Consider the following 20,639-nt stretch of genomic DNA (forward strand, 5'->3'; position numbering starts at 1 on the left):
GAGATGTTAGTCAACGGTATGAGTGCAGTAACCACTGACAAAGCCTTTTGTCGCTGATGGCGCAGACGATGAACAGGTGATGATCGTCGATGTGGTGCTCGTCGACTAGGGTATTTTCCTCAACGGTACTTTCTGAATCTTGGTTTTTGATGTCGACGGCTCTGTAGAGGTATGCAAGTGCTTTGAAGAGTTGGCAGCAGGGGTGGGAGGCTCTGAGGAAGTGCTTTTTGAGGATATTTTATACGTTTTCTCCTTTTTCTCAATTATTCTGAAAGACCCAAGATGTGAAGTCTTGTGATTTTTTTTCTGCTTCCTTCAGAGGTTACCTGGTCATGGGATCTATCTCTCTTCTGAGGCTCAATAGAAGAGTTGCTGTCCTCACCTGAAGAGACAGTTTTTGAGCTCTGGGGCCATGACAGGAGCCTTGGCTCTCGGTCTCGCAGTGTTTCAGAAGAAAAAGTGTGATATATTTCGAAGTCTTTCACAGAATGATGAGGATTATGTAGTCGTCCACTTATAATCACTTCTTCCCACAAGATTTGCAGGATCTAAGAATCAGACCTATTGAAATGTTAAGAACACCTGAGGTGAAGAACAGACTGAGCAGAGCTGAGGGAGACTCACTTCTACAACATGCAGTAGAAAATCTGAGGAAAACCGTCTCCGTTGGGAATGTTCTGATGTGTGGGTGCTGTTGCCTGATTGGTCATAGTTCAAGTTTGGTTCACTTTTAAAAAGGACACACAGAGGCTGCTAAACTAACCTTCTAATGCCATTATAGCCTATTATATAACTAATGAATACTTTATTATTGTACTGTGGGACTCCCACTTCTACAACGAGGAACAATTCAAGCATGTGAATCTATGAAAGATCCATCTTTGTATAAAAGGTGGTCCTATTGACCAATAGACATCCCCTTGAAAACCGGTGCAGTCACTCACTGCACCCGCCTGCAAAGGGATCTCTCTCCCCTCTTAAAATTGCAGGTGGGTCGCCGACTGCACATTGAAACACGGAGCGTCTGCCTCAAACCTGGTCCGTATTTTACTTGAATGCACTGCCCCTAGGGCAGCACAACTTCCCGGCTGCCCTGGGGGCAGCGCATAGCATCTAATACAGTGCACTCTCCTTGTTGGCCCAGAGCACACCATTTGAAAGGTACGCCTGGCGCTAACAAGAAAAACGTCATATTCTGTAATACGGCCCCAGGTGTTTGAAAACTACCAGCTGCCTGTACGCTTCTTGCTGCTTTCACGCTGTGTATCTTTTGCTTATCTGTGATGTTTGGCTGTCTTCTGCTTACCTGCTACCCTCTGCTCAACGACCACTTTCTGTTCACACTCTATCCTCACAGCCCACAAACCATGCTCACCCCCACTGCTAGCACGCTGTTCGCACAGCTCACACCCTGTCGTCCCTGTTCTTTTCTCCCTTCTCCTGCTTAGGAGGCACAGGAGGCTGACGCCTGTCAGGAAGAGTTGGCAGCAAAGGTGGGCCAACTGAAGGCCGAACTGGTGGTTTTCAAAGGGCTAATGAGCAATGTGAGTAAAAAAGACACCTCTTCCCCTCACATGTGTTCTCGCCCACATCCTCCCAACAGTGTGCCTTCTCCTCTCACGGCAGCACAAGCAGCTTCTCACAGCATATCCACCTCCTACAAGCAGTGGCCTGTCGTTATGTGCTGTTTCCAGCAGTAGTCTGACACTAGTAGCTTCCACCTGTCGTTCCCTGTCAGTGTGATCTCCCTACTTGCCCTGTTAGTGCTCTTGGGCTTGGATTCCGATGGGGGAGGATTTTTGTTACCTGCAGGTTTTTGAGTTGTCCTGGTAGTAAGTAGACGGATTGTGCCATATTGGCTGGGTTACGGATGGGGGAATATGCGGAAGGTTAGGGTTGTGGTGTTAGAATTGCTTATGGTTAGTGTGGTGGTATTTAGGCTAGACTTGCTTTTATTTATTTATTCATTCATTTATAAATGTGATTTTTATATAGAGTGGACTTCGTTCACAGGCTTTAGAGCTCCTTACATAAGAAGTGAAACTTACGGATAAGAGTTTGTATAAACATTACATGTGGAGTAGCAAGTTAACCCCTTCGCTGCTCATGAAGAGCTCAGCTCGTCATGAGGCACACTGGTCGTGTGCTTATGACGAGCTGAGCTCGTCATGAAACAATGGGATTCATCCATCAATCCGCACAGGAGGGGAAAAGCCATAGCAGCCAAGGTGTTAAAAACACGTACAAAGTTATCCAAACTCTTGATATCGTAAACGGTGGAGGATAAACAAGGCACAGTGATTCTCATTAGAGACCAATAATCCCCTGATAGTCCCATGAAAAGAAATGTCGAGGGGTGTTTAGCTAAGATGAGAGAAAGTGGTTGGCAGAGATTGTTACCAGGTACAGTAATCAGGCAGCGACATTCTGACAGTTTGGAGAGATGGGGTGTGATGTCAGGCGACCGAGAACAGGAAAAGGGCAGGTGAGAAAGAATGGGATCAAAGTCAGGAGCAAACCTTAGCAGGATGTTAAATTGCCCAGAAGAAGCAGTCCAGGAAGAGCTGGCCTAGGAGACATCATTAAAAGTATCTTTGGAGGAGAATGTCTTTAAGTTCAGCCTTGAATATAGGAAATTAAGTGGTTCATAGGACCAGTGGCAAAGAGCTCCAGACTCTGGTAGCACTACCCGAAAAGGATTGTGTCATAGTTGTTTCCTTCTTAAAAGTCAGGAGTTCAAGAAGCAGTGTGTCAGAAATATGAGGGAATCCACGCCCACCAGGTATCTTCAGCTTTGATGCCAGGTATTGTGGAGTGGGGGTGTAGAGTCTTATGATTTAAATATGGGAGTTTAAGTTCAGTTTGGTTGTTGTTGGGTTAGATTTAGAATATTCGTTTCTTGTTTCTGGTTGTGAATTAAAGTTGATGATTAACACTGGAGCATGGTTTGGTGGTTGGAGTTTTTGAGGGCTAGCATTTTGAGTGGGGTTAGGTAAGGCTTCGGGTTGTCCTGCAGTTGTGATTATGTTTAAGGCCAAGTCTGGTGTTACCCTGATTGGATCTGAGGTAAAGTCTATTCAAATGTAGTGCATTGGGAATGAAGCTTAGGATAATGTATGATGAAAAAATACGTCCTAGTGACAGGAATGGGTCCCTGCTTTGTTACGATGGTAAAATAGGTTTGGGATTACATTGTTATTGGGCTAAATGGTAAGTGCTGTTTAGGACTGGTGTTTACAGAGAGGACCGACCTGCTTTGGGGTTTTAGATTGGGTTGGTGTTTGGGTATGGGTTTGTTTAAGAAGTGGCATGGGCTGTGGTTTGGGTTGTGGGATGAGGTTATGGTGTAAGGAGAAAATATCCTAATTGTAGCCTTTTTGAGTAATTAGTGAAGAAAGAAGTAATGTATGGAGATTAGTTTCAAATGTTTTGAGTTCATTATCTTAGTCTCATATGGTTTTGGGTGAATCCGAGAGGATGATGCCATCTTTTTGTAGTGCTTTGTGTTGGAGTTGGGGTTAGACGGTTAGAGTTTGTTGTTATACATGGATGTGATCTACATGTCACTTTGAACGTTAGATGCTAAGGGAGATACATGTGCATATGCCGCGTTGGCTCAGGTTTCCTGAATCGTGTCTTCATTTCCTGATCTCTGTTTTGTCGACACCAGAATCTTTCTGACCTGGACACCAAGATCCAGGAGAAGGCCATGAAGGTGGACATGGACATCTGCCGCCGCATCGACATCACTGCCAAACTCTGCGATGTGGCCCAGCAGCGCAACTGCGAGGACATGATCAAGATGTTCCAGGTGAGGAAGAGGGGGGGGGACCTCTGGCCTCACAGAGGCAGGGACCCATGGTATTGAGGCAAATGTGGGCGGAAACACTGCACTGAGGCTAGGGGCCCTACAAACATACAAGGGCCTGGGGCTCTTCAGGAGCTCCTGAGGAATGGGGCTCCAGGTACGCCTGTACTCACAGAGACAAGTAAAGAGATGCAGGTACAAAGGGACAGAGACTTAGGAAGAAACATCAGCAGAGACACTGGGGCAGACAGATGGGTCAGAGAACGATTTAGTGAAAGACAAGCGAAGAGATCTAGAAGTGTATACACGTACAGGAAGAAAAGACACAGACTGACATACAGGGGCCGAAGCATTGGGGCAAGAAGGGAGTCATAGGCAGAATCTCTGACAGAATAAGTCAGACAAGTAGAGCGGCAGAAACGGAACGGTATAGAGGCTCGGAAAAATGCAATGTAAGTAAAAGACTTGGGGGGGCAGGAACTCAGGGTTAGAGTAAAAGGTCAGGGAGAGTAAGACCATGGCAGAGGACGGTACAGGTGTAAATGGAGCTAGGATGGAGAGTGAAAAGCAAATTAAAGAAACACTGTATATATAGACCTGGAGACATGGAAAATAGAGAGTTTAGAGACGGGAAACGAAAACAGAAGCTGACAAAGAGATAGGGCAATGCTTAATTTGAGCCAGTGGTTTCCAGTGCTTGGTCCCAGCACTTAATTGTCAACACAAGTGCTTGTGAACTCTGCCACAAGGTAGCGCTGTATGGCTAATTTATAAATGACCACAACAACAGGCAATTATTAATTCAATATCCATTAAAAATTACTATTAACTGCCGCCGAAGCCATTCTTACAGCTTTGGGGGCCTGAAATAGTCTGACTTGTCACACTTGTAGGAGGAGTGTGATGCTTAGTAGTTGTGTTGTTAGTATCATTGGAAGCATAGCGGGGGCCATGTGTGGTACAAGCTGCAGTGGCATCCTGACGAGAACCCTGGCACTTTTTTTTTTCAAACAAATTAAGCATCAACAGTACTTAGTTAATTTGAGCCGGTGGTTTTTAGTGCTCAGCACTGGCACTCAATTATCAGCACCGGCACTTAAGACAGCCTGCCACATGGTCGTCCTGTTTGTGTAATTTGGCGATGAGCACAACAGTTGTTTACTATTATACATTAAAAACGACTAATACATGCTGCCCAAGCCGATGTTGTAGCTTTGGGGGCCTGTAAGAGTGTGATAGTTAATAGTTGTGTTGTTACTGGTAGAGGCAATGGGGGATGAAAGCTGCAGTGGCCTCCTGGCGTGGGCCCTGGCACTTATATTTTGTTTTTACAAATTAAGCACTGGAGGTAGGCATACATGAACACACACTGGAGCATGAACAGGGTATGCAGAAGGTCAGTGTTTGGGTGCATTGGCAGAACCGTGGGGGATCAAGTCCTGGAATAGAAAAGAGGGAGTCCCATCGGGGTTGCAATCCCTTGTCAGTGCTGTACTGATGCCCCCAGGAGTGAAATATAAAAGGTGTAGGTGGGGAGGGTATTGCAGGCTAGGATCCCAAAACCGGAGATTGAGGAGTGTTGTGATAATGGAATAGAGGGTAGAGGGGCAAGGCAGGATTGAGGTGTTTGTTATGGGCAAAAAGCAAGGGCTGGTGCAAGACGGAAGTGTGTAGGTCCCAGTGTTGGAATGGCGCGTTATCGATCACAACTGAGGTGCATTTGAAGAGTTATGTGGTGCACAGTTCTGGAATAGCAGGAGTGCTGCGAGATTGGATTGAAATGCACTGTCAAAGCTGTGTGTGGGCAGCAGGACTGTAACTGTAGGGCAGGGCCACTGTAATTATGCGGCAGGCAAGGGCCAAATTATGAAGCAGGGTTGAGTAAATTATGTGGCAAGATAAGCAAATTATGCAACGTAATGAGGCACATTTTGTGATAGTATTACTTCATTATTTTGTCACGTTTACACTTGTTAATACTTCCTGGGCATTGATTGCACCTAATTACTACCAGTTTAACACCAAGATTTTTCAATCGGCAACAGAAAGGTGACCAGTCAAGCTTTGCTAAGGGCCTTGAACTGTGCAGCAACACCTGTCACTGCGTTTTAGGTAACTTTTGAACCGTTTGAGCTAGAAACCACATTTGTGTTAAAATCTGCAGATTATGCAGCAGATTATTGATTGTGTGACAAATGCTGTATTAAGCACTGCGGCCTCACAATCACATACTTCCAATGGCTCTGCTGTAGGGATTGTGGGATGGATGAATGAACTGTATCAGTAGAGGTGGGCATGTTTTTTAGTACTAGAACATCTTGGGGACTGGAGCAGGTCAGAGCTAAGGTGTACAGGCACAGCTGAGGATGTACATAGTACCGGAATCTGAATATTGAGGTGCCTTGGAGGATCTGTTCATATGTTGAGTAATGAATTAAGGGAATATAGGCAGGGTTGGGGCGCAGTCGCAGATCGATGTATGGAAGAGTCCTGAACATACAAGGAGGCTTTGATTGAAATTAAGGAGCACTGACAGAGCAGTCTAAGGATCTAGGTAATGGAGCTGCAATGGAGAAGCAGGACAGGGCAGAGGGGCACTGGCAGAACTGTGCAATGGCCCAAGTCCTGGAAAAGTATGGGGTACAGCAGTGCAGGGTTGAGGGTCATTGGAAGAGCTGTGTGTGCGTCCTCGACCAGGACAAGAGCTGCAGGGTAGCTTCCAGCAGGTCTCTGTACTGGAATGCTAGGACATTGCAGCAGGTGAGGATTGAGATACAAGAACAGATGTGTGTGCTGGTGGCACTGCAGGTCAGGACTGATGTGCACGTGTAGAGCCGCAGACCAGCCTCACTCAGTACTTGAACATCCAGGGGGCTTCAAGTCTAGAATGAGGGGCACTTCCAGTGAGGCTGGGTCAGCACCGAGGTGGCCTCATGGTAGATTCGATCTGGACTCCATTCGTGTCACCTGGCTCTGTCTGACCACAAAGCCAACTCCCACACCTGGACACTCCGAGCTAATCCAGAGCTATAGCTCCTGCTTTTATTAAAACGCATTGCTTCAAGAAAAATTATGCAGCATATAAGTGTCTTGTAACAATGCATATCATATGCTACAGAATCTGTCCTGAAGAGATCCCATAACCATAGATGGTCGAAACGTCATCGACAATTGATAAGAGGATAGTCCAAAAAACACTAGAACATACTCTAGTACCTTTAAATTACTCTGAAACCTTTGTGGACATCTTTTCTATTTCAATGACAAGTCCCCCTTTTAAGAATTGTCACTGTAGTTATATTCACTGTTTGGGTTATGGTCACTCCACTGGGGTCACATAAGTCACAAATGTTCATTATGTATGTGGAAATAGTATCAATACACAGTACATTTACGATATTTTTTCTAATTACAATTGAAAATAAAAAGCACTTATTTTGGCTTAAGTGAGTGTTGCATCATAACTGTTTTGTAGGGCTGTTTTTTCTCTAGTCATATGTGTTGTTTGAAGTCAATTACTGAGTATACTTAAAAGAAAAATAAATGTAATGCATATTGACTACATTGTATGCTAATTTAGCTTAAAACAATACAAGACAGTAACACCTTGTCAAAAAATAAATGATTTTTTGATCTAAACGAGTTCCTTGTGAACACCTGTAAATTGGCTGTCCAGATAAGTACACAGCCGAAGCTCACATTACAACACACACTTGCATCATACCAAATAAGTTTTCACAGCGCACGCACTCACATAGCACAAGGACACAACATAATATACAAGCAGGGCACTGAGTGACATTGCTGGCATGAGGGCCTTCCAACTCCGAGCAATGAAGGCACACTGCCCACAGTTCTGGATGGGAACTTTCCATCTTTTCGTCCAACAACAGATTAAATGAATCTCACGTTACGCACGTGTAACGAAACGCTGCCATCTAGTGACCATGTAGAAAATAACACATTCAAATCGCTTCCACTTTAGTAGCGACTCACGTCACGTAAACCACTGTAATGTCTGAAACACGGGCCGCAGACAGTGTTTATTTATCTTGTGACAATCAGCAAGCACGAAGTACAGAGGAGCAGAAACGAGAGGTAGAGAAATATCGTAAAATAGTTACAAATGAAGAAAGCAGGGTTGAAAAGAAGCTGTAGGAGTGAGTTAAAGACGCAAAAGATATGGCTTTTTCAAGCCTCTGTAATTCCTACAGGCAGCGAAGTTAGAAGATGTATATTCATTCCGAGTGAGAAGAGTTGGGTCTAGATGCAGGAATTGCTTGGGGGGGTTGTAGGTAAGGCCTGTGGCACATATACAGAGCTAAGTGTGGCCCCTGAAGCTATGTCAGTAGAAGCTGCTGAAGGGCGCGTGCGAGGTACATTACCTCCTCGTCCGTGTTTCTCGCCACAGTAATTTTAACACATGAGCTTCAGCCTCCCACAGAAACTCCTAGCAAAAGTTAGCATACTAGCTTTCCCATCCCTCCAAAATGGCCACTTCTCTAATCACCAATCATATAAAATGAATGACCACCCCTTAGGAAAACCTGTTTTTTTGTGCTGTTCTGAGTGCTGCGTGGTTGAGATTACAGGTAAGTGGGGAGAGTGGTCCTACTATATAGTTTGTTTTGTTTCCTGGCTCGTTTTGGGAGTCCTGCTGGAATGGGGAGTGTGGTCGTGGTCCTGCTATAGCGGACTCTAGCTTTGTGGGGGTTGTGGTATTGCTGAGCATGCCTGGGCGGCCTTCCATTTCTATTGGTTTTTGTTCCTTGACTCTCGCTCCCCGGTAGTGGCAGTCCTGCTGGAGCGGGCTCATGGGGAGTGCAGTTGCGGTCTTGATTTGATTTTAATTTGATTTGATTTGTGGTTTTGTAAAGCGCTCGTATGCCCGTGGGCGTTTTGGCACTGTAGAGAAGACGTTTTGTCCTAAACTGGTGAAATTAGTTTATCTTGTGGCCATGCTGCTGGCTGCTGGGTCGGCTCTTTGGTTGCGGCCTCCCCCTGGTGGTCCTGCTTATGTGGAGTTGGGGGAGTAACTGTTTGTTCGTGTGTGTCCTTGCTCCGGTATTGGCAGTCTCACCTGGGTGTCGGTAGGCTCAAGTAGAGTCATGGTTTTCCATGGTCGATGGCTCAGCACTGCTTTGCGCTCGCTTGGGTGAGTGGGCTGGGAGGTTCACCTGGCCTGCGTTCTTGTGGGCGGTCTCAGTCAGGATTTTCAGTGTGATTTGGTGATATGCACGCTGCCCTTTCGTGGTGGACTTTAGCCAGCGGCCTTGCTGTAGGATTCCACTCCTTGGCTGCATTGATGGACCATGGGTAGTACTTTCTTCTACTTTGGCACTGCTGGATCTGCAGGCCCAGCTATTGTCTGCCATTTATTTTGATTGCGTGGGGGCGGCTGCGTCTGGGTCTTATGTGGTCGTTCGGCGCAGATGTGGTTGGGATCTTGGTAGGTGAATATGGCCCGAATGTTGTTGACGTTCCATTTCTCTGGGGAGTGGTTGTTTGGTCCCCCCTTGGAGAATATGGTTCGGGCATCTGCGGAGGATCGCTGGCCTCTGACCCTAGTGGGGTAGGTCCGGTTTAAGTTTTTCATGTTCTTGGAGGGCTTTTGGTCCTGCTTTCGTGGCAGGGGCATGACCGGGGTGCTCCTTCAGCTGTCTTGTCCCGTTTCCCTTCTAATTCTTCCCCTGCTGTCTCTACACCAATGTTTTTTTGTCATGCCTTGTCCTCCGGTCAGGGTGATGGGGCAGGCCCTTTTGGAGGGGGTTCACAGTCTCGTGGTTATGGGGGCCGTTGTTCTGGTGACTCGTTTGCAGACAGGTTTCAGTGCGTGTTAGTTTCTCTTTCTTGTTGTGTTGCGTACAGGCGATCGCTGGCCTGTGTTGGTTTTTGTGTGGCTTTCTTGGATCATTCCCTGTGTCATGTTCCGGATGGTATCTCTTTTACTCGTTCTACCCTTGATCAATCAGAGGGGTTTCTGGCGTCCTTCGATCTGCTGGATGCCTATCTCCATATCCCAATCCGTCTGGGTTTCTGGCATTTTCTGCACCTTTGTGTCCTGGGTCGCCATTACTAGCTCTTGGTGTTGCCTTTTGGTCTTTATTCCTCTCCCTGTTTTTATTTTTACTTAGGTGTTGGCTCCCCTGGTTTGTATATTGCATGGTCGGGGGTTTGAGTTATTTCCGTGCTTGGATGTTATCTTGTATTCTGCCTCTTCTTTTCCTATGGACGTGAGCAGAGTCCAGGTGGTTTGCCGGGTTCTAGGGTCCCAGGAGTTTTTGGTGCATCAGAATTTGTCTTCCCTCATCTAGTCATAGGATCTGTTTCACATATGAGCCAGGTTCTTGCCTCGTTTGAGGTGGGTGTTCCTGCTCCCTTCCCGAATTGTGGCTCCGGTGTTTGGTATTAGTTGGTTTTTCTTTCTGCGTTTCCCCCCTGTGAGCAGTTGGTTGTGGGTGTGGGGCGTCCGTCTGCTGCTCTGTGGTACTTCCTTATGCCCGCCTGCCTATGTACCCTGTGCTCATCCATATTCTGTCACACTGGAGTCCGTGTGGTCTGGATTTTCACCTGGTGGTTCCTGTCACTCCCCAGTTCGGGGTGGTGCTTGGCAGAGGTGCATCTGCCCCTGGGTCAGCTGTTTCTGGTGGTTCCTACTCATGTTGTGTCCCCCAATGCCAGGCTGTTGGGCTGTGTTGCTCCCAGGGGGATTTTTCTGAGTACTGCCAGTGTTTGTGTTCTGGCGGCTTGCTCTTCCTCTTTCAGGGGGCTGATGGAGGTTCCTTTGGGTCTATTGCGATTTGCACTGCACCGCTCCTGGCTGGTCAGCGTGTGCGGGTCCGGTGGGACAACCTTGTTGTCCTGCGTTACTTGATTTGTCCGCCCGGGTGCAGGGCGATGTACCTCAGTTGTCTCAGTCGTGTTCTTTGCTCCTAGACGGAGATGGATTTTGGGGGTTCCCGTCTGCTGTTCCTGCCGGGAAGGGTGGCAGTCAGTCTCGGCAGGTTGTTCCCTGCCATGGGCTCCTTGACTTGACCCGGGAGGTGTTCATGTGTTTGTGATGGTGGTTTGGGTCTCTGGGGTAGACTTGTTTGCCTCCCCAGAGTATGATCCGACATCCTTGTTTTCGCCTGGTTCGGCCTTGCCTAGAGGCTGGGTTTGTAGACATGATGTCCTTCCATTGGCCTTGGAATCTTCTGTGTGCGTTTCCCCCTGTTCCCAAGATTCTGGCTATATCGCAGATGATCAGGATGGATGAGGCTTTGGTGTTTCTTGTGGTTCTGGGGTGGAGGCAACACCCTTGGTTTTGCATTCTTGGTAGATTTGGCGGTTCGCCCATGCTGGGTGCTCCTTTGTCATCCTTATCAGTTGGAACTCTGATTCCGTCCTTAGTGCCCAGTCTATGCGTCTTCATGCATGGTTCTTGGGAGGCGGAGTCTGTTGGTTGGGGTTGTTCCATAGTGGTGGCGCGCTGCTTCCGCGTTCTGGGCATCCTTCTACTTAGCTTGCTAATGCCATGCACTGGTCCTACTTTTCTGCTGGGTGTCAGCGGAAGGGGCTCCAAAGTTGACTGACAAGAAAACCAGAATCCAGACAGGATCCACAGAGGTGGATCCTGTCTGGATTCTGTTTTTTTTGTCAGTCAGCTTTGGCCTTGGTTTGGCAGATTATACGCTCCAGGTTCGATGGGCTGTTCCCCAGGCTTTTCATTGCCCCCTTTTTGTTAATGTGGAGCGTATGGTTTCTCGTTTGTTGGCCTCTCTGGCGTTGGAGTGACTGGGCATGTGTTGTATACCCCTTCGTGGGATCTCCAGCTGGTTCTGCTAGCATTGCGGGTGTGTCTGTTTGGGCCACTGGATTCTGTGTTCTTGTACTTTTTGCCCTTGAAGTGGCTATTGCCTAGGCCAGGCGCATTGGCTTCCTTCTTGGGATTAGCCCCCTTTTTTCTTCGTTTTCTGGACGATATGGTGGTGTTGAGTACGCACCCTTCTTTTTGATCCAGAGGTACTTTTTGGCTGGTCAGCGGTGTTGGTCCTACCGGTTTTCTTTCCTATTCCTCGATCTGCGGGTGAGTCTCTGTTGCATCTCTTGGATGTATGGCGGGCTTTATTGGTGTACTTGTCCCGCACTGGCACGTTCTGTTGTGGGGCCAGTTTTTTTGTCTTGTTAGGTCAGGGATGGCTGGGTTTGCATCCCTCCTCTACTACCCTTTTGTCGTTGGTGGTTGGAGGCCTTTCTGGTGAATTATATGTCCCTGGACATGCTAGTGGAGTCCTGGGTTTAGGTTCATTCTACCCGTTTGTGGCGGTGACTTGGGCCACTTTTAAGGGTGTTTCCGTAGTGGACATTTGCTGGGCTGCTACTTTGACTCCCCTCTTGCCTTTGTTGTGCGTATGGGCTGGAGATTGGGGTTGGTACCTCTGTTTCTTTTGACTCTTCGGTGCTGGGTGCTGTTGCCCCTTGACTCTTGTTTCTGTGATTCTGTTGTGTGTATTACACATACTTTTGCAATCTCTTCTGGTTGGCTTGTCCTGTTTCCCATGAATCTGTTCTTTGCCTTGTTATCTGCTCATGTGTTAATTACTGTGACGAGGAATACGGACATGGAGGTAATGCCCCGGTTACTCACCGTTAATCTTCATTACTCCGAGTTCTAGTCTTCGATGCCACAGTATAGTTTCCCATCCCTCCCGGGCACGGTGTGGAGGCTTCATGTTTTTCTGTGGCTTTTGGTTGCAGGTTTTCCTAGGGGGTGGTCGCTCCTTTTATGATTGGTGATTAGAGGAGGTGGCCATTTTGGAGAAATGTGAGGCTAGTATGCTAACTTTTGCTAGGAGTTTCTGTGAAAGGCTGAAGCTCATGTTTTAATTTCTGTGGCGAGGAACACTAGGACTCTGAGTAATGAAGATTACCAGTAAGTAACTGGGGCATTAGCAGAGCTCTGTAAGGGCCTGGAGCTATGATTAGGGGTGCTGTTCAAGCTGCAGCTGTACAGGCAGAACAGTGCGCTGGAGCTTCGGTACCGGGGCAGCAGGTCAGAGTGGAGGCTTGTGAGTGGGTCCCAGAACTGGAATTGAAGGGGTTCGTGCAGGTGCGGCTGAGGCACACTGGCAGAGTTCTGTATGGGTCTAGGTTCTGAACAACAGTGGGCTTTGCAGGTCAGGACTGAGATGCTCCAGCAGGGATGTGTGTTGGTCCTGGTACTAGAATAGCTGGCGGGTACTTCAGAGTAGGGTCAACATGAACCAGTAGACGTGATAATTCAGTTGAATATATTGCGCCCCCTGAAACTGTAATCTTCCTTTTCTCACCCTTTCCATGAACCCATCTCCTACGTTCCTTCTACCCTGCCTCCTGTCCTCTGCCTTCCTTGATCACTACCTTCTCTTCCCCTTCACTCTCGACCCCTCTTCATCCTTCTCTTTGTCAGTTTAATCGGAACTAATATCTGTCTACTTTCTAAACTTAACATTTTGAGATGACATTTTAATATACACTGAACATTAGATGTGAGCATAATGACTTCCGTTTCCACATGTTTCTGCTCCCTTCCATGTGCACCCTTCTCTCCTCCCTTCATGACATCATCCCGCTAACCTCGCCCGGCTCACCTTATCTCACCCTATTACCATTTACTTACTGTTTCTGTTTATTTAATTTATTGTGTACCTCGACACCTCTCATTCTCCCCTACCTTCTTGCGCTTTTCGTCACCTTTCCTTCTGCCCTTTACCGTAGCAGGGGGTGCTACAGGTGAGCTCAGGTGCATTGGCAGGGCCAGCTGTGGTGTTCTGTATTTTCTGACACATGTGTGCAGATACGGGTTGATTTGCAATGTCCAGGGTGTGGATGTGGTAGACCTCTGTACTTGTGTAGCGAGGGTGGTGCAGGGCAGCCCTGAGGTACATTGCCAGCGCTGTGGCTGGAAATCCCGGGCTGTGCCACAGATCAAGGTTGATATGCAATGTCCAAGTTGTGTGTGCAGTAGGCCTCTGTACTTGTGTAGCAAGGGTGGGGTAGGCCAGCCCTGAGGTACATTGGCAGCACTGTGGCTGTGCTAAAGGGAAGAACTACGGTTCATTGACAGAGCTTTTATTTGTACCTCAGAACAGGCTCAGGAGGTGGGAGTGTTTGTCAGGAGTGAGATACTTTGGCAAAGCTGAGTGTGACTCTAAGTATGGAGTCAGCCGAGTGTGCTACAGGATAGGCTTGAGGCGCTTTGACAGCTCTGTAGGGATGCAAGAGCTAAGCTTAGGCTTAAGGTGCACTGATAGAGTTTTGGGTGGGTCCACGCATACTAGATGCGAGGGGATGCTGCAAGTCAGGAATTGATGTCACTGGCCGAGTCGAGTGCTTTGTGGGGGGCCCCTTTGTGGACTACCTCTGCAGGCTGGTCAGGCTTGGGGCGCATTGGCAGAGCGATGGATAGAGTGGATGTTGCAGTACAGCAGTGAGGTGTGGGGCCAGAGTACTTGAATAGGAGGGATTGCGGCAGGCCAGGGATGTGCCTCAGTAGTGAAATACCAGCGGAGCCTTGAAATCTGGGATCAAGTGTTTTGGGAGAGCAGTGCAAGGGTCCCAGTGCTGACACAGACCACGGGGCTGCAGGGCAGGATTGAGGCACATTGGCAGAGCAATGCCAGTTTTCAATATGAAGCAAGGAGTTTGGTACTATGTCTGTCTGTCTTTTCTTTCTTTCTTTCTTTCTTTCTTTCTTTCTTTCTTTCTTTCTCTTTGTCTCATTCTCTCGCTTATTCCCTCTGTCTCTTATTCCACATTGTTCCACATTGTATGTTTATGTAGTGGAAATAGTTTGTCACTACATGAAATGTAAAGGGCAAAACCCAATTTCCATGATACAATTTTTTTTTTTTTTTTTAGAATTGCCCCAAAATTTTACAAATTGTCTAACTCTATACATGAGACATTTGGTGAAGTTTAGTTAAGCGGTCTATAAAGTCAGGGGACACTATTTTGAATGCAGTAAACCCTGGAAGCTGCGCATGATCATCCAAAAGAAATGGTTAAAAAAGGATAAGGTTTGAACATTTCCAGATCATGAATAAGTAATTGTCAAGAAAGAGTTCTTAACACAGGTTCAGAAATATTTCAATGTATAATATTCTGCAACATTATCGATTTGAAATAAAAAATAGAAGCCTATAAGCTAAACACTGATATATTGAATACAAAGATGCGTAAACAGAGAGTGGTCTTCCTGCTCTATAATTGTGGGTTCATTGATTGCCCAAACCAAGTGCTTTCAAAACTCCTATTTCACATGGATTGTTATACCCATGAGTTGTTTTCCATATTTGACGAAGGTAACGTTATTCCAGAGATTAATAGATTAGAATTTTGGGGTGACCTAGTTATAGCCCAATTTCCTTGCTACTGTGTAGTTATTCTTCAGGCATTACTATGCATTACAAGCTAACATATGTTTAATCATAAATGTGTTAGTAAGAAGGCTTGGTGGTTTACTCAGTGAAGGCTACAGACTCCTCTATTTTGTTTGCAGAAGTCTGTTTTTATGTAGGAATTCTTCCTTTGCTCTCAGAGGCTTTCAACCGCCTCCCTTGGAGCTCACAGCGACATGGGTCTCTTTCTGCTACTGCCATTACATGTCTAAAGAGGGAGATTTAAGATAATTGCAAATTACACGTGAACACCCAAGATGTGGATTCTGCAGCAGAGGAAGCATTGTTATGTTTTCAGTGAGAGCAGAAATTTAAGAAAAAATGATACCCATCAACAACAATGACCTGTCAGTTGCGAGCAGGTAAAGAGTGGGCGCCACTACATTAGGAGCTAAGGCTAACTAGGAAACACCCTCCACAGAGCAAGAAAATACAGTCCCTCCTTTTTGGGAAAAGAACAGCTTGAGACGAAACCATACTCACATTTTATTCCTCAAAAATTCACTAAGGGAAACATTGATTTGGAGCACACTGACTATTATCATTGTCTTCACATTAGAAAAGCAGATGAGAGGACATTTAGGTACTATTTCGACTCACTCATCTATGGCATAGATCATAAAAAAGCAAGCGGGGACGTTCAGACCAGTCCCTCTAGGATACTTGAACAGTTTAACAAATCTTCACCAAACTGAGGCTGCTCGGTTAGAAGGGCATAAAGTACTGTAAGCCTGATGTTTTTCAGGGGACTGTTTAATTTGTCGCAAATGCATATCCTCCTCTTAAACTTGGGATATAACCTACGAAAACACTACGCATTGTGCGTACCCATGTTACTCACCCTTCTTCAAGCGCTCTCCTTTTTTTTTTGCATCTCTACTTCTATCTACTTCTTTCTCTCTCTGCGTGAATGCTTGTACGTTGAGTACTCCTTGTGCCTTGATCCATTTCCCTATCCAGATCCCTTCGCGCATTGCAGGACCCCACTTTCAGAAGACAGTGGCTCCCGCTTAGGGGTGGAAAGTAACTTCTGAAAGCACCTCCACTGCCCCACAATACCACCGCCATTGTGCTTTAGAAACGTGATCATAACAAAGCCATCTCTTTCCTCACTTCTTCCTCTCTTCTCCCTCGCTTATTCCTTGTACCTTCTCCCCTTCTCTTATTCTGTTTCCTCTCCCTTTCCATCTCTTCTACGTCTCTCCTTCCCTTTTATCCTTACCATGTCACGCTTGCCCATCTCCATCTCCTTTATCCATTTACCATTCCACCTCACTGCCCCTCTTTCGCCATCTGACCCTTATACCGACCCCGTCTCTCCAGTCTGTCCACTTGTCTCCAATGAAGGTGCCAGGGATGACTCGGAAGCGGAAGCCTGTATCAGACGACGAGACATCTCTGGCGGACAGTGAGACTTCTCGGAAGCCTGAAGAAGAGGAGGATGAGAGCACAGCACTTAGTATCAATGAGGAGATGAAGAAAATGCTCAATCAGTTGTAAGTAAAGGGACTCTCCCACTTGTTTCCTCAATTAGCAGCACTACACCATCCCACATTCACTGTTCCCACAATGGCTACTTATCCAGCACCCCTGAGCCACCCTTCACAGCGAGCACTCCTACATATCTCCTCCAGCCAGTGCTGTTACTCAATTTTCCACAGTGAGCACTCCTACACTACTCCAAGTCCAGTGTTTCCACATCATCCTTCACAACCAGTGCTCCTACACCACTCATCACAGTCAACTCTACCACTCCATCCCTCAAATTAGTGCTCCTACATGGATCCTCAAAGCTAGTACGTATCAATCACTTCCCACTGCTAACACACCTACACCACCCTCCTTAGATAGCCTCCCAACACCACTCTCATAGCCACCGTTTGTTTAGCAACCCCCACAGCTATCTCGTCTGACATAGCTGGTGCTCCTACACTACTCATATTCTGTGTTTCTTAACCATCCCCCAGTCTGGGCCCCTAGTCCATCCATCATAGCCTGCACTTCTACACTCTCGTCCCCCAGCGCAAGAGCTCCTACGCCAATCCTCAAAGTCAGCACTGCTACACAGCTAGTGCTCCTATACTATACCCCATAGCCAATGTTCCTATACAATGTCCCACATTTAATCCTACATCTGCAAATGCCAGCGCGCCTGCACTCTGCACTACTCTACACTAAGTACTCATTTCTCCGTAGCCCACACTAAAACACTATCAGTACTAATATTGTCGTCAACCGTTGGGGTTTTAAGGCTTATGTTTGTTTGTGGGGTGCTGGGGCATTTCCGTACAGGTACCTAATCTGGCATCAGACCTGCCTACCTTTTGTCTGACTCTACCTTCTCCTCTGCAGGCGAGAATATGACTTTGAAGATGACTGCGATAGCCTGGCCTGGGAGGAGACAGATGAGACCCTGTTACTCTGGGAGGATTTCCCCGGGTACACCATGACTGCTGCTGAGGTGCAGGTGGAGGTATGCCATGCCATGTCTCTTGAGCAGATAAAAACTCCTGTTAATCTCTTGAGTGCCTAATATCAAATACTGTAAGAGGATCTTACTCCAAAATCTCCACTCACAAATTTACAAGTCCAAGAAAGAGAGGCTTCTCCGTTCCCACTCTAGTCCGACCAAAACTACCTAGAAAGGCATTTTATTTTTAACTCTTTGACTGCCCTAGCTTACTATGGGTCATACTCCCACATAATCAATATATCTGAAACAGTTCAGCGTAACGTATGCCAGCACCACCATGGTTTTACTATAAAAAAAAAAAAGCTAGGTATAAAAAAAAATGCGTGGCCGACCCAAGCCAGTCTGAAAAGTGCAGGAACAAGACAGCAAGGCAGGATACTACAGGCAAAAAATGCATTGCAAAAGTATATACTTACATTTGTTAAAAAACGATTTGTCCAAAGGATGGCCTCTTGTTGCCAAAATAGATCAAATGCGCAGAACCCAGAAGTGTCATAAATTTTGCAGTTTGAATCTTTTCTGGATCAACATGCTGTGCATCATTCTGCCATCTAGTGATTAGAACAGAATTGTCTGTGTAGCTCTCTTTTGTTCCTTATTTTATTTTTTATACCTGAGAAGTGTGGACCAATTAGTTTCCTGTCCTTCCCTCTGTGACATCAGACACTCACCCTAGATGTCCCTTTCTTTGCGTGATCGCCATCTTCATATTTCTTTTTCTTCCCTTGGGTCTGGTAACTGAGAGGAGGCAGAAGGTATGCAAGAAAAATCGAAGGACTTTTCATGGAGAGATCATTAGTCAAACACAGAATCCTGAAGAAAAGCAAAAGGTAGAGCATTGTTGTTGAGGGAAGAGAGTTTTCACAGAAAAAAGCATTGATTTTTTTTTTAGCAAGCTCACCGCTGGATGGACATTAGCCATACGGGTCGGAGAATGACTATCTGGGGTGGAGCATACATGCTTTAGATTCTGCCAAAAGTGGCGCCGTAAGCTCACACAGAAGGGCAGCCATGAGGGCTACAAAATCCAAAGCTTTGACGCATGTGTAGATTTTCACCCCAAGAGTCTGAAGACGAAGGAGAAGTAGAGGTGGAGTCACAGCACCATGGCACAGATGCAGAAAACGTTGCTAAAAGACATCAGGGTGTACACCAACTAGAAGCACCCTGAGTAAATGGAGGTGGATCAGGGGAGGGCTCAGATGGTGAAGAGGTCCCTGAAAGAGAGAGGGAGAAGGCGCTGAAGAAGACGTAGAAAAACAGCAAGGTTAAGAAGTGGCAGGTAATAATTCAGGGGTACAATAGGGCTAAGCCAAAGCATTCAGAATCAAAACACTCAAAGGCTACCCGACACCAAAGACAATGGTGACTGAGGACAAGCATTAGCAAAAGGAACCCCATAGATCGAAGTCAAACTATACCGTCCATGGTACACCCTTGGAACCAGCCTCTACTATCGAGAAGATTTCAGATGGAGGACAGAGCTATTACACAGTGGCTCAAATCTGTAATCTCAGAGTATGGTATCCACAAAGCAGCAGAAAGAAAAGCCAGATAGAATGTAGGAAAAGCTGCAAGTTACCAGCATTGTGGAAGAAGGCAAAGTCCCAGTGGTGTACATGAGGAAAGCTATGGCTACAAAACTGCGAAAACACATAAGAAACTATTGACTTTTTTTCATATTACTGCAAAGGATGTTAAGATCAAGAGGAAACCGAAAATCAAGGGAAAATACCATCAAAATATACATTCAAACTTTTCATGTAATGACTACTGCAATGCCCTGCTCCTTGAATCTCCAACATTTCTACTGGACAGGATGCAGAGGCTACAGTCAACCACAGCTAAGCTGGTACTAGGCTGGTCGAGACGGTCCTCTGCTTCATTGGCCCTGGCGGAGTTGCACTGGCTCCCCGTGAAACAAAGATTCAAGTTCAAATCACTTTGCCTAGTATTTAAGGCCCTGCATGGAAGGGGTCCTACTTCCCTTCAAAGCAAATTTGAGTGGTATGTCCCTGCTCGAACTTTGCGTTCATCTGGAGCAAATCTGATAAAAATCCACTGATTCAAAAAAGTCAGAGTGGGGGAAATCCTTTGGTTTCGCTGCTGCAAAGCTCTGGAATACCTTACCTCTCGAGCTGAGAAAAATTAGTGATCTCCTTCCATTTAGAAGGAATTTAAAAACTTGGCTATTTCCCAAGACTTAGGGGTTGGCTACAGTATGGCCCCACGGAGGTTGTCAGGTTGAGTTACTAGCGCCAAGATGCCGGTTAGGTGATAGTGCACTTTAGAAATGCAATAAATAAATAACTAAGGCAACTACAATAAACTTTCCTCTCTGTATTTGTTTGTTGCAATACTGCCTAAAGTTAGAAAACATTAATTTAAATGACTTAATGTCTCAATCCTGATACACTTCTCTCCCAAACTTTCCTCCATACGGATCTAATGTCTTCAACCCCTCACAAGCCAATCCTAAACATTTTGTTGAGTGTTTGTGTCCCCAGCACATGTGTGAGCACACATTAATAAGTTCGGTTTCTAGCAGGCAGCACAGAGTATTGCTAGGTGAAAGAAAGGCGTTGACTGAGTGACATGAGCTTGATGGTTGCCTTGCAATGGCTTATTATATCGATGCCCATTGCTTGGAACAGTTTGCAAGTCAGCGGAGCTTTTATTGCAATAAATGAGTTTTTCACACAGCGCCAGCAGTGTTGCTAGCCTGAGCGAATATTGATGCAACTGCCTGCCTCCTTGACTTTATCGATTGCTTCCTCACCCTTCTGCACAATTTCTCTTTTCCTGGAAATACAAGTAGAGAGAGAATTTATATTCAAGCACAGCGAAAAACTAGGGCACAATTCCCAAGATTTCCAAACTATGTACCTCATTAGCAAAATATGTATACCCACATGCATCAAGGTATTTAGGAGTCGCA

The 20,639-nt window shown here is 46.2% G+C and overlaps 1 protein-coding gene across 4 annotated transcripts in view; it reads left to right on the forward strand.

Moving 5' to 3' along the window:
• Positions 1–20,639, forward strand: part of IFFO1 (intermediate filament family orphan 1) — a 128,727-nt gene that overhangs the window by 66,986 nt on the left and 41,102 nt on the right. Inside the window, exons 3-6 of one of the 4 annotated variants that reach the window (XM_086932898.1) lie at positions 1,449–1,544; positions 3,671–3,811; positions 16,552–16,724; positions 17,581–17,701. In XM_086932898.1, coding sequence (XP_086789024.1) covers positions 1,449–1,544; positions 3,671–3,811; positions 16,552–16,724; positions 17,581–17,701 — 531 coding nt within the window. The remainder of the gene's footprint in view (positions 1–1,448; positions 1,545–3,670; positions 3,812–16,551; positions 16,725–17,580; positions 17,702–20,639) is intronic. The other 3 variants (XM_086932899.1, XR_015297638.1, XM_086932900.1) reach the window with 3 other exon arrangements.

This window comes from Lissotriton vulgaris, chromosome 7, assembly GCF_964263255.1.
Source record: "Lissotriton vulgaris chromosome 7, aLisVul1.2, whole genome shotgun sequence".
NCBI lineage: Eukaryota > Metazoa > Chordata > Amphibia > Caudata > Salamandridae > Lissotriton > Lissotriton vulgaris.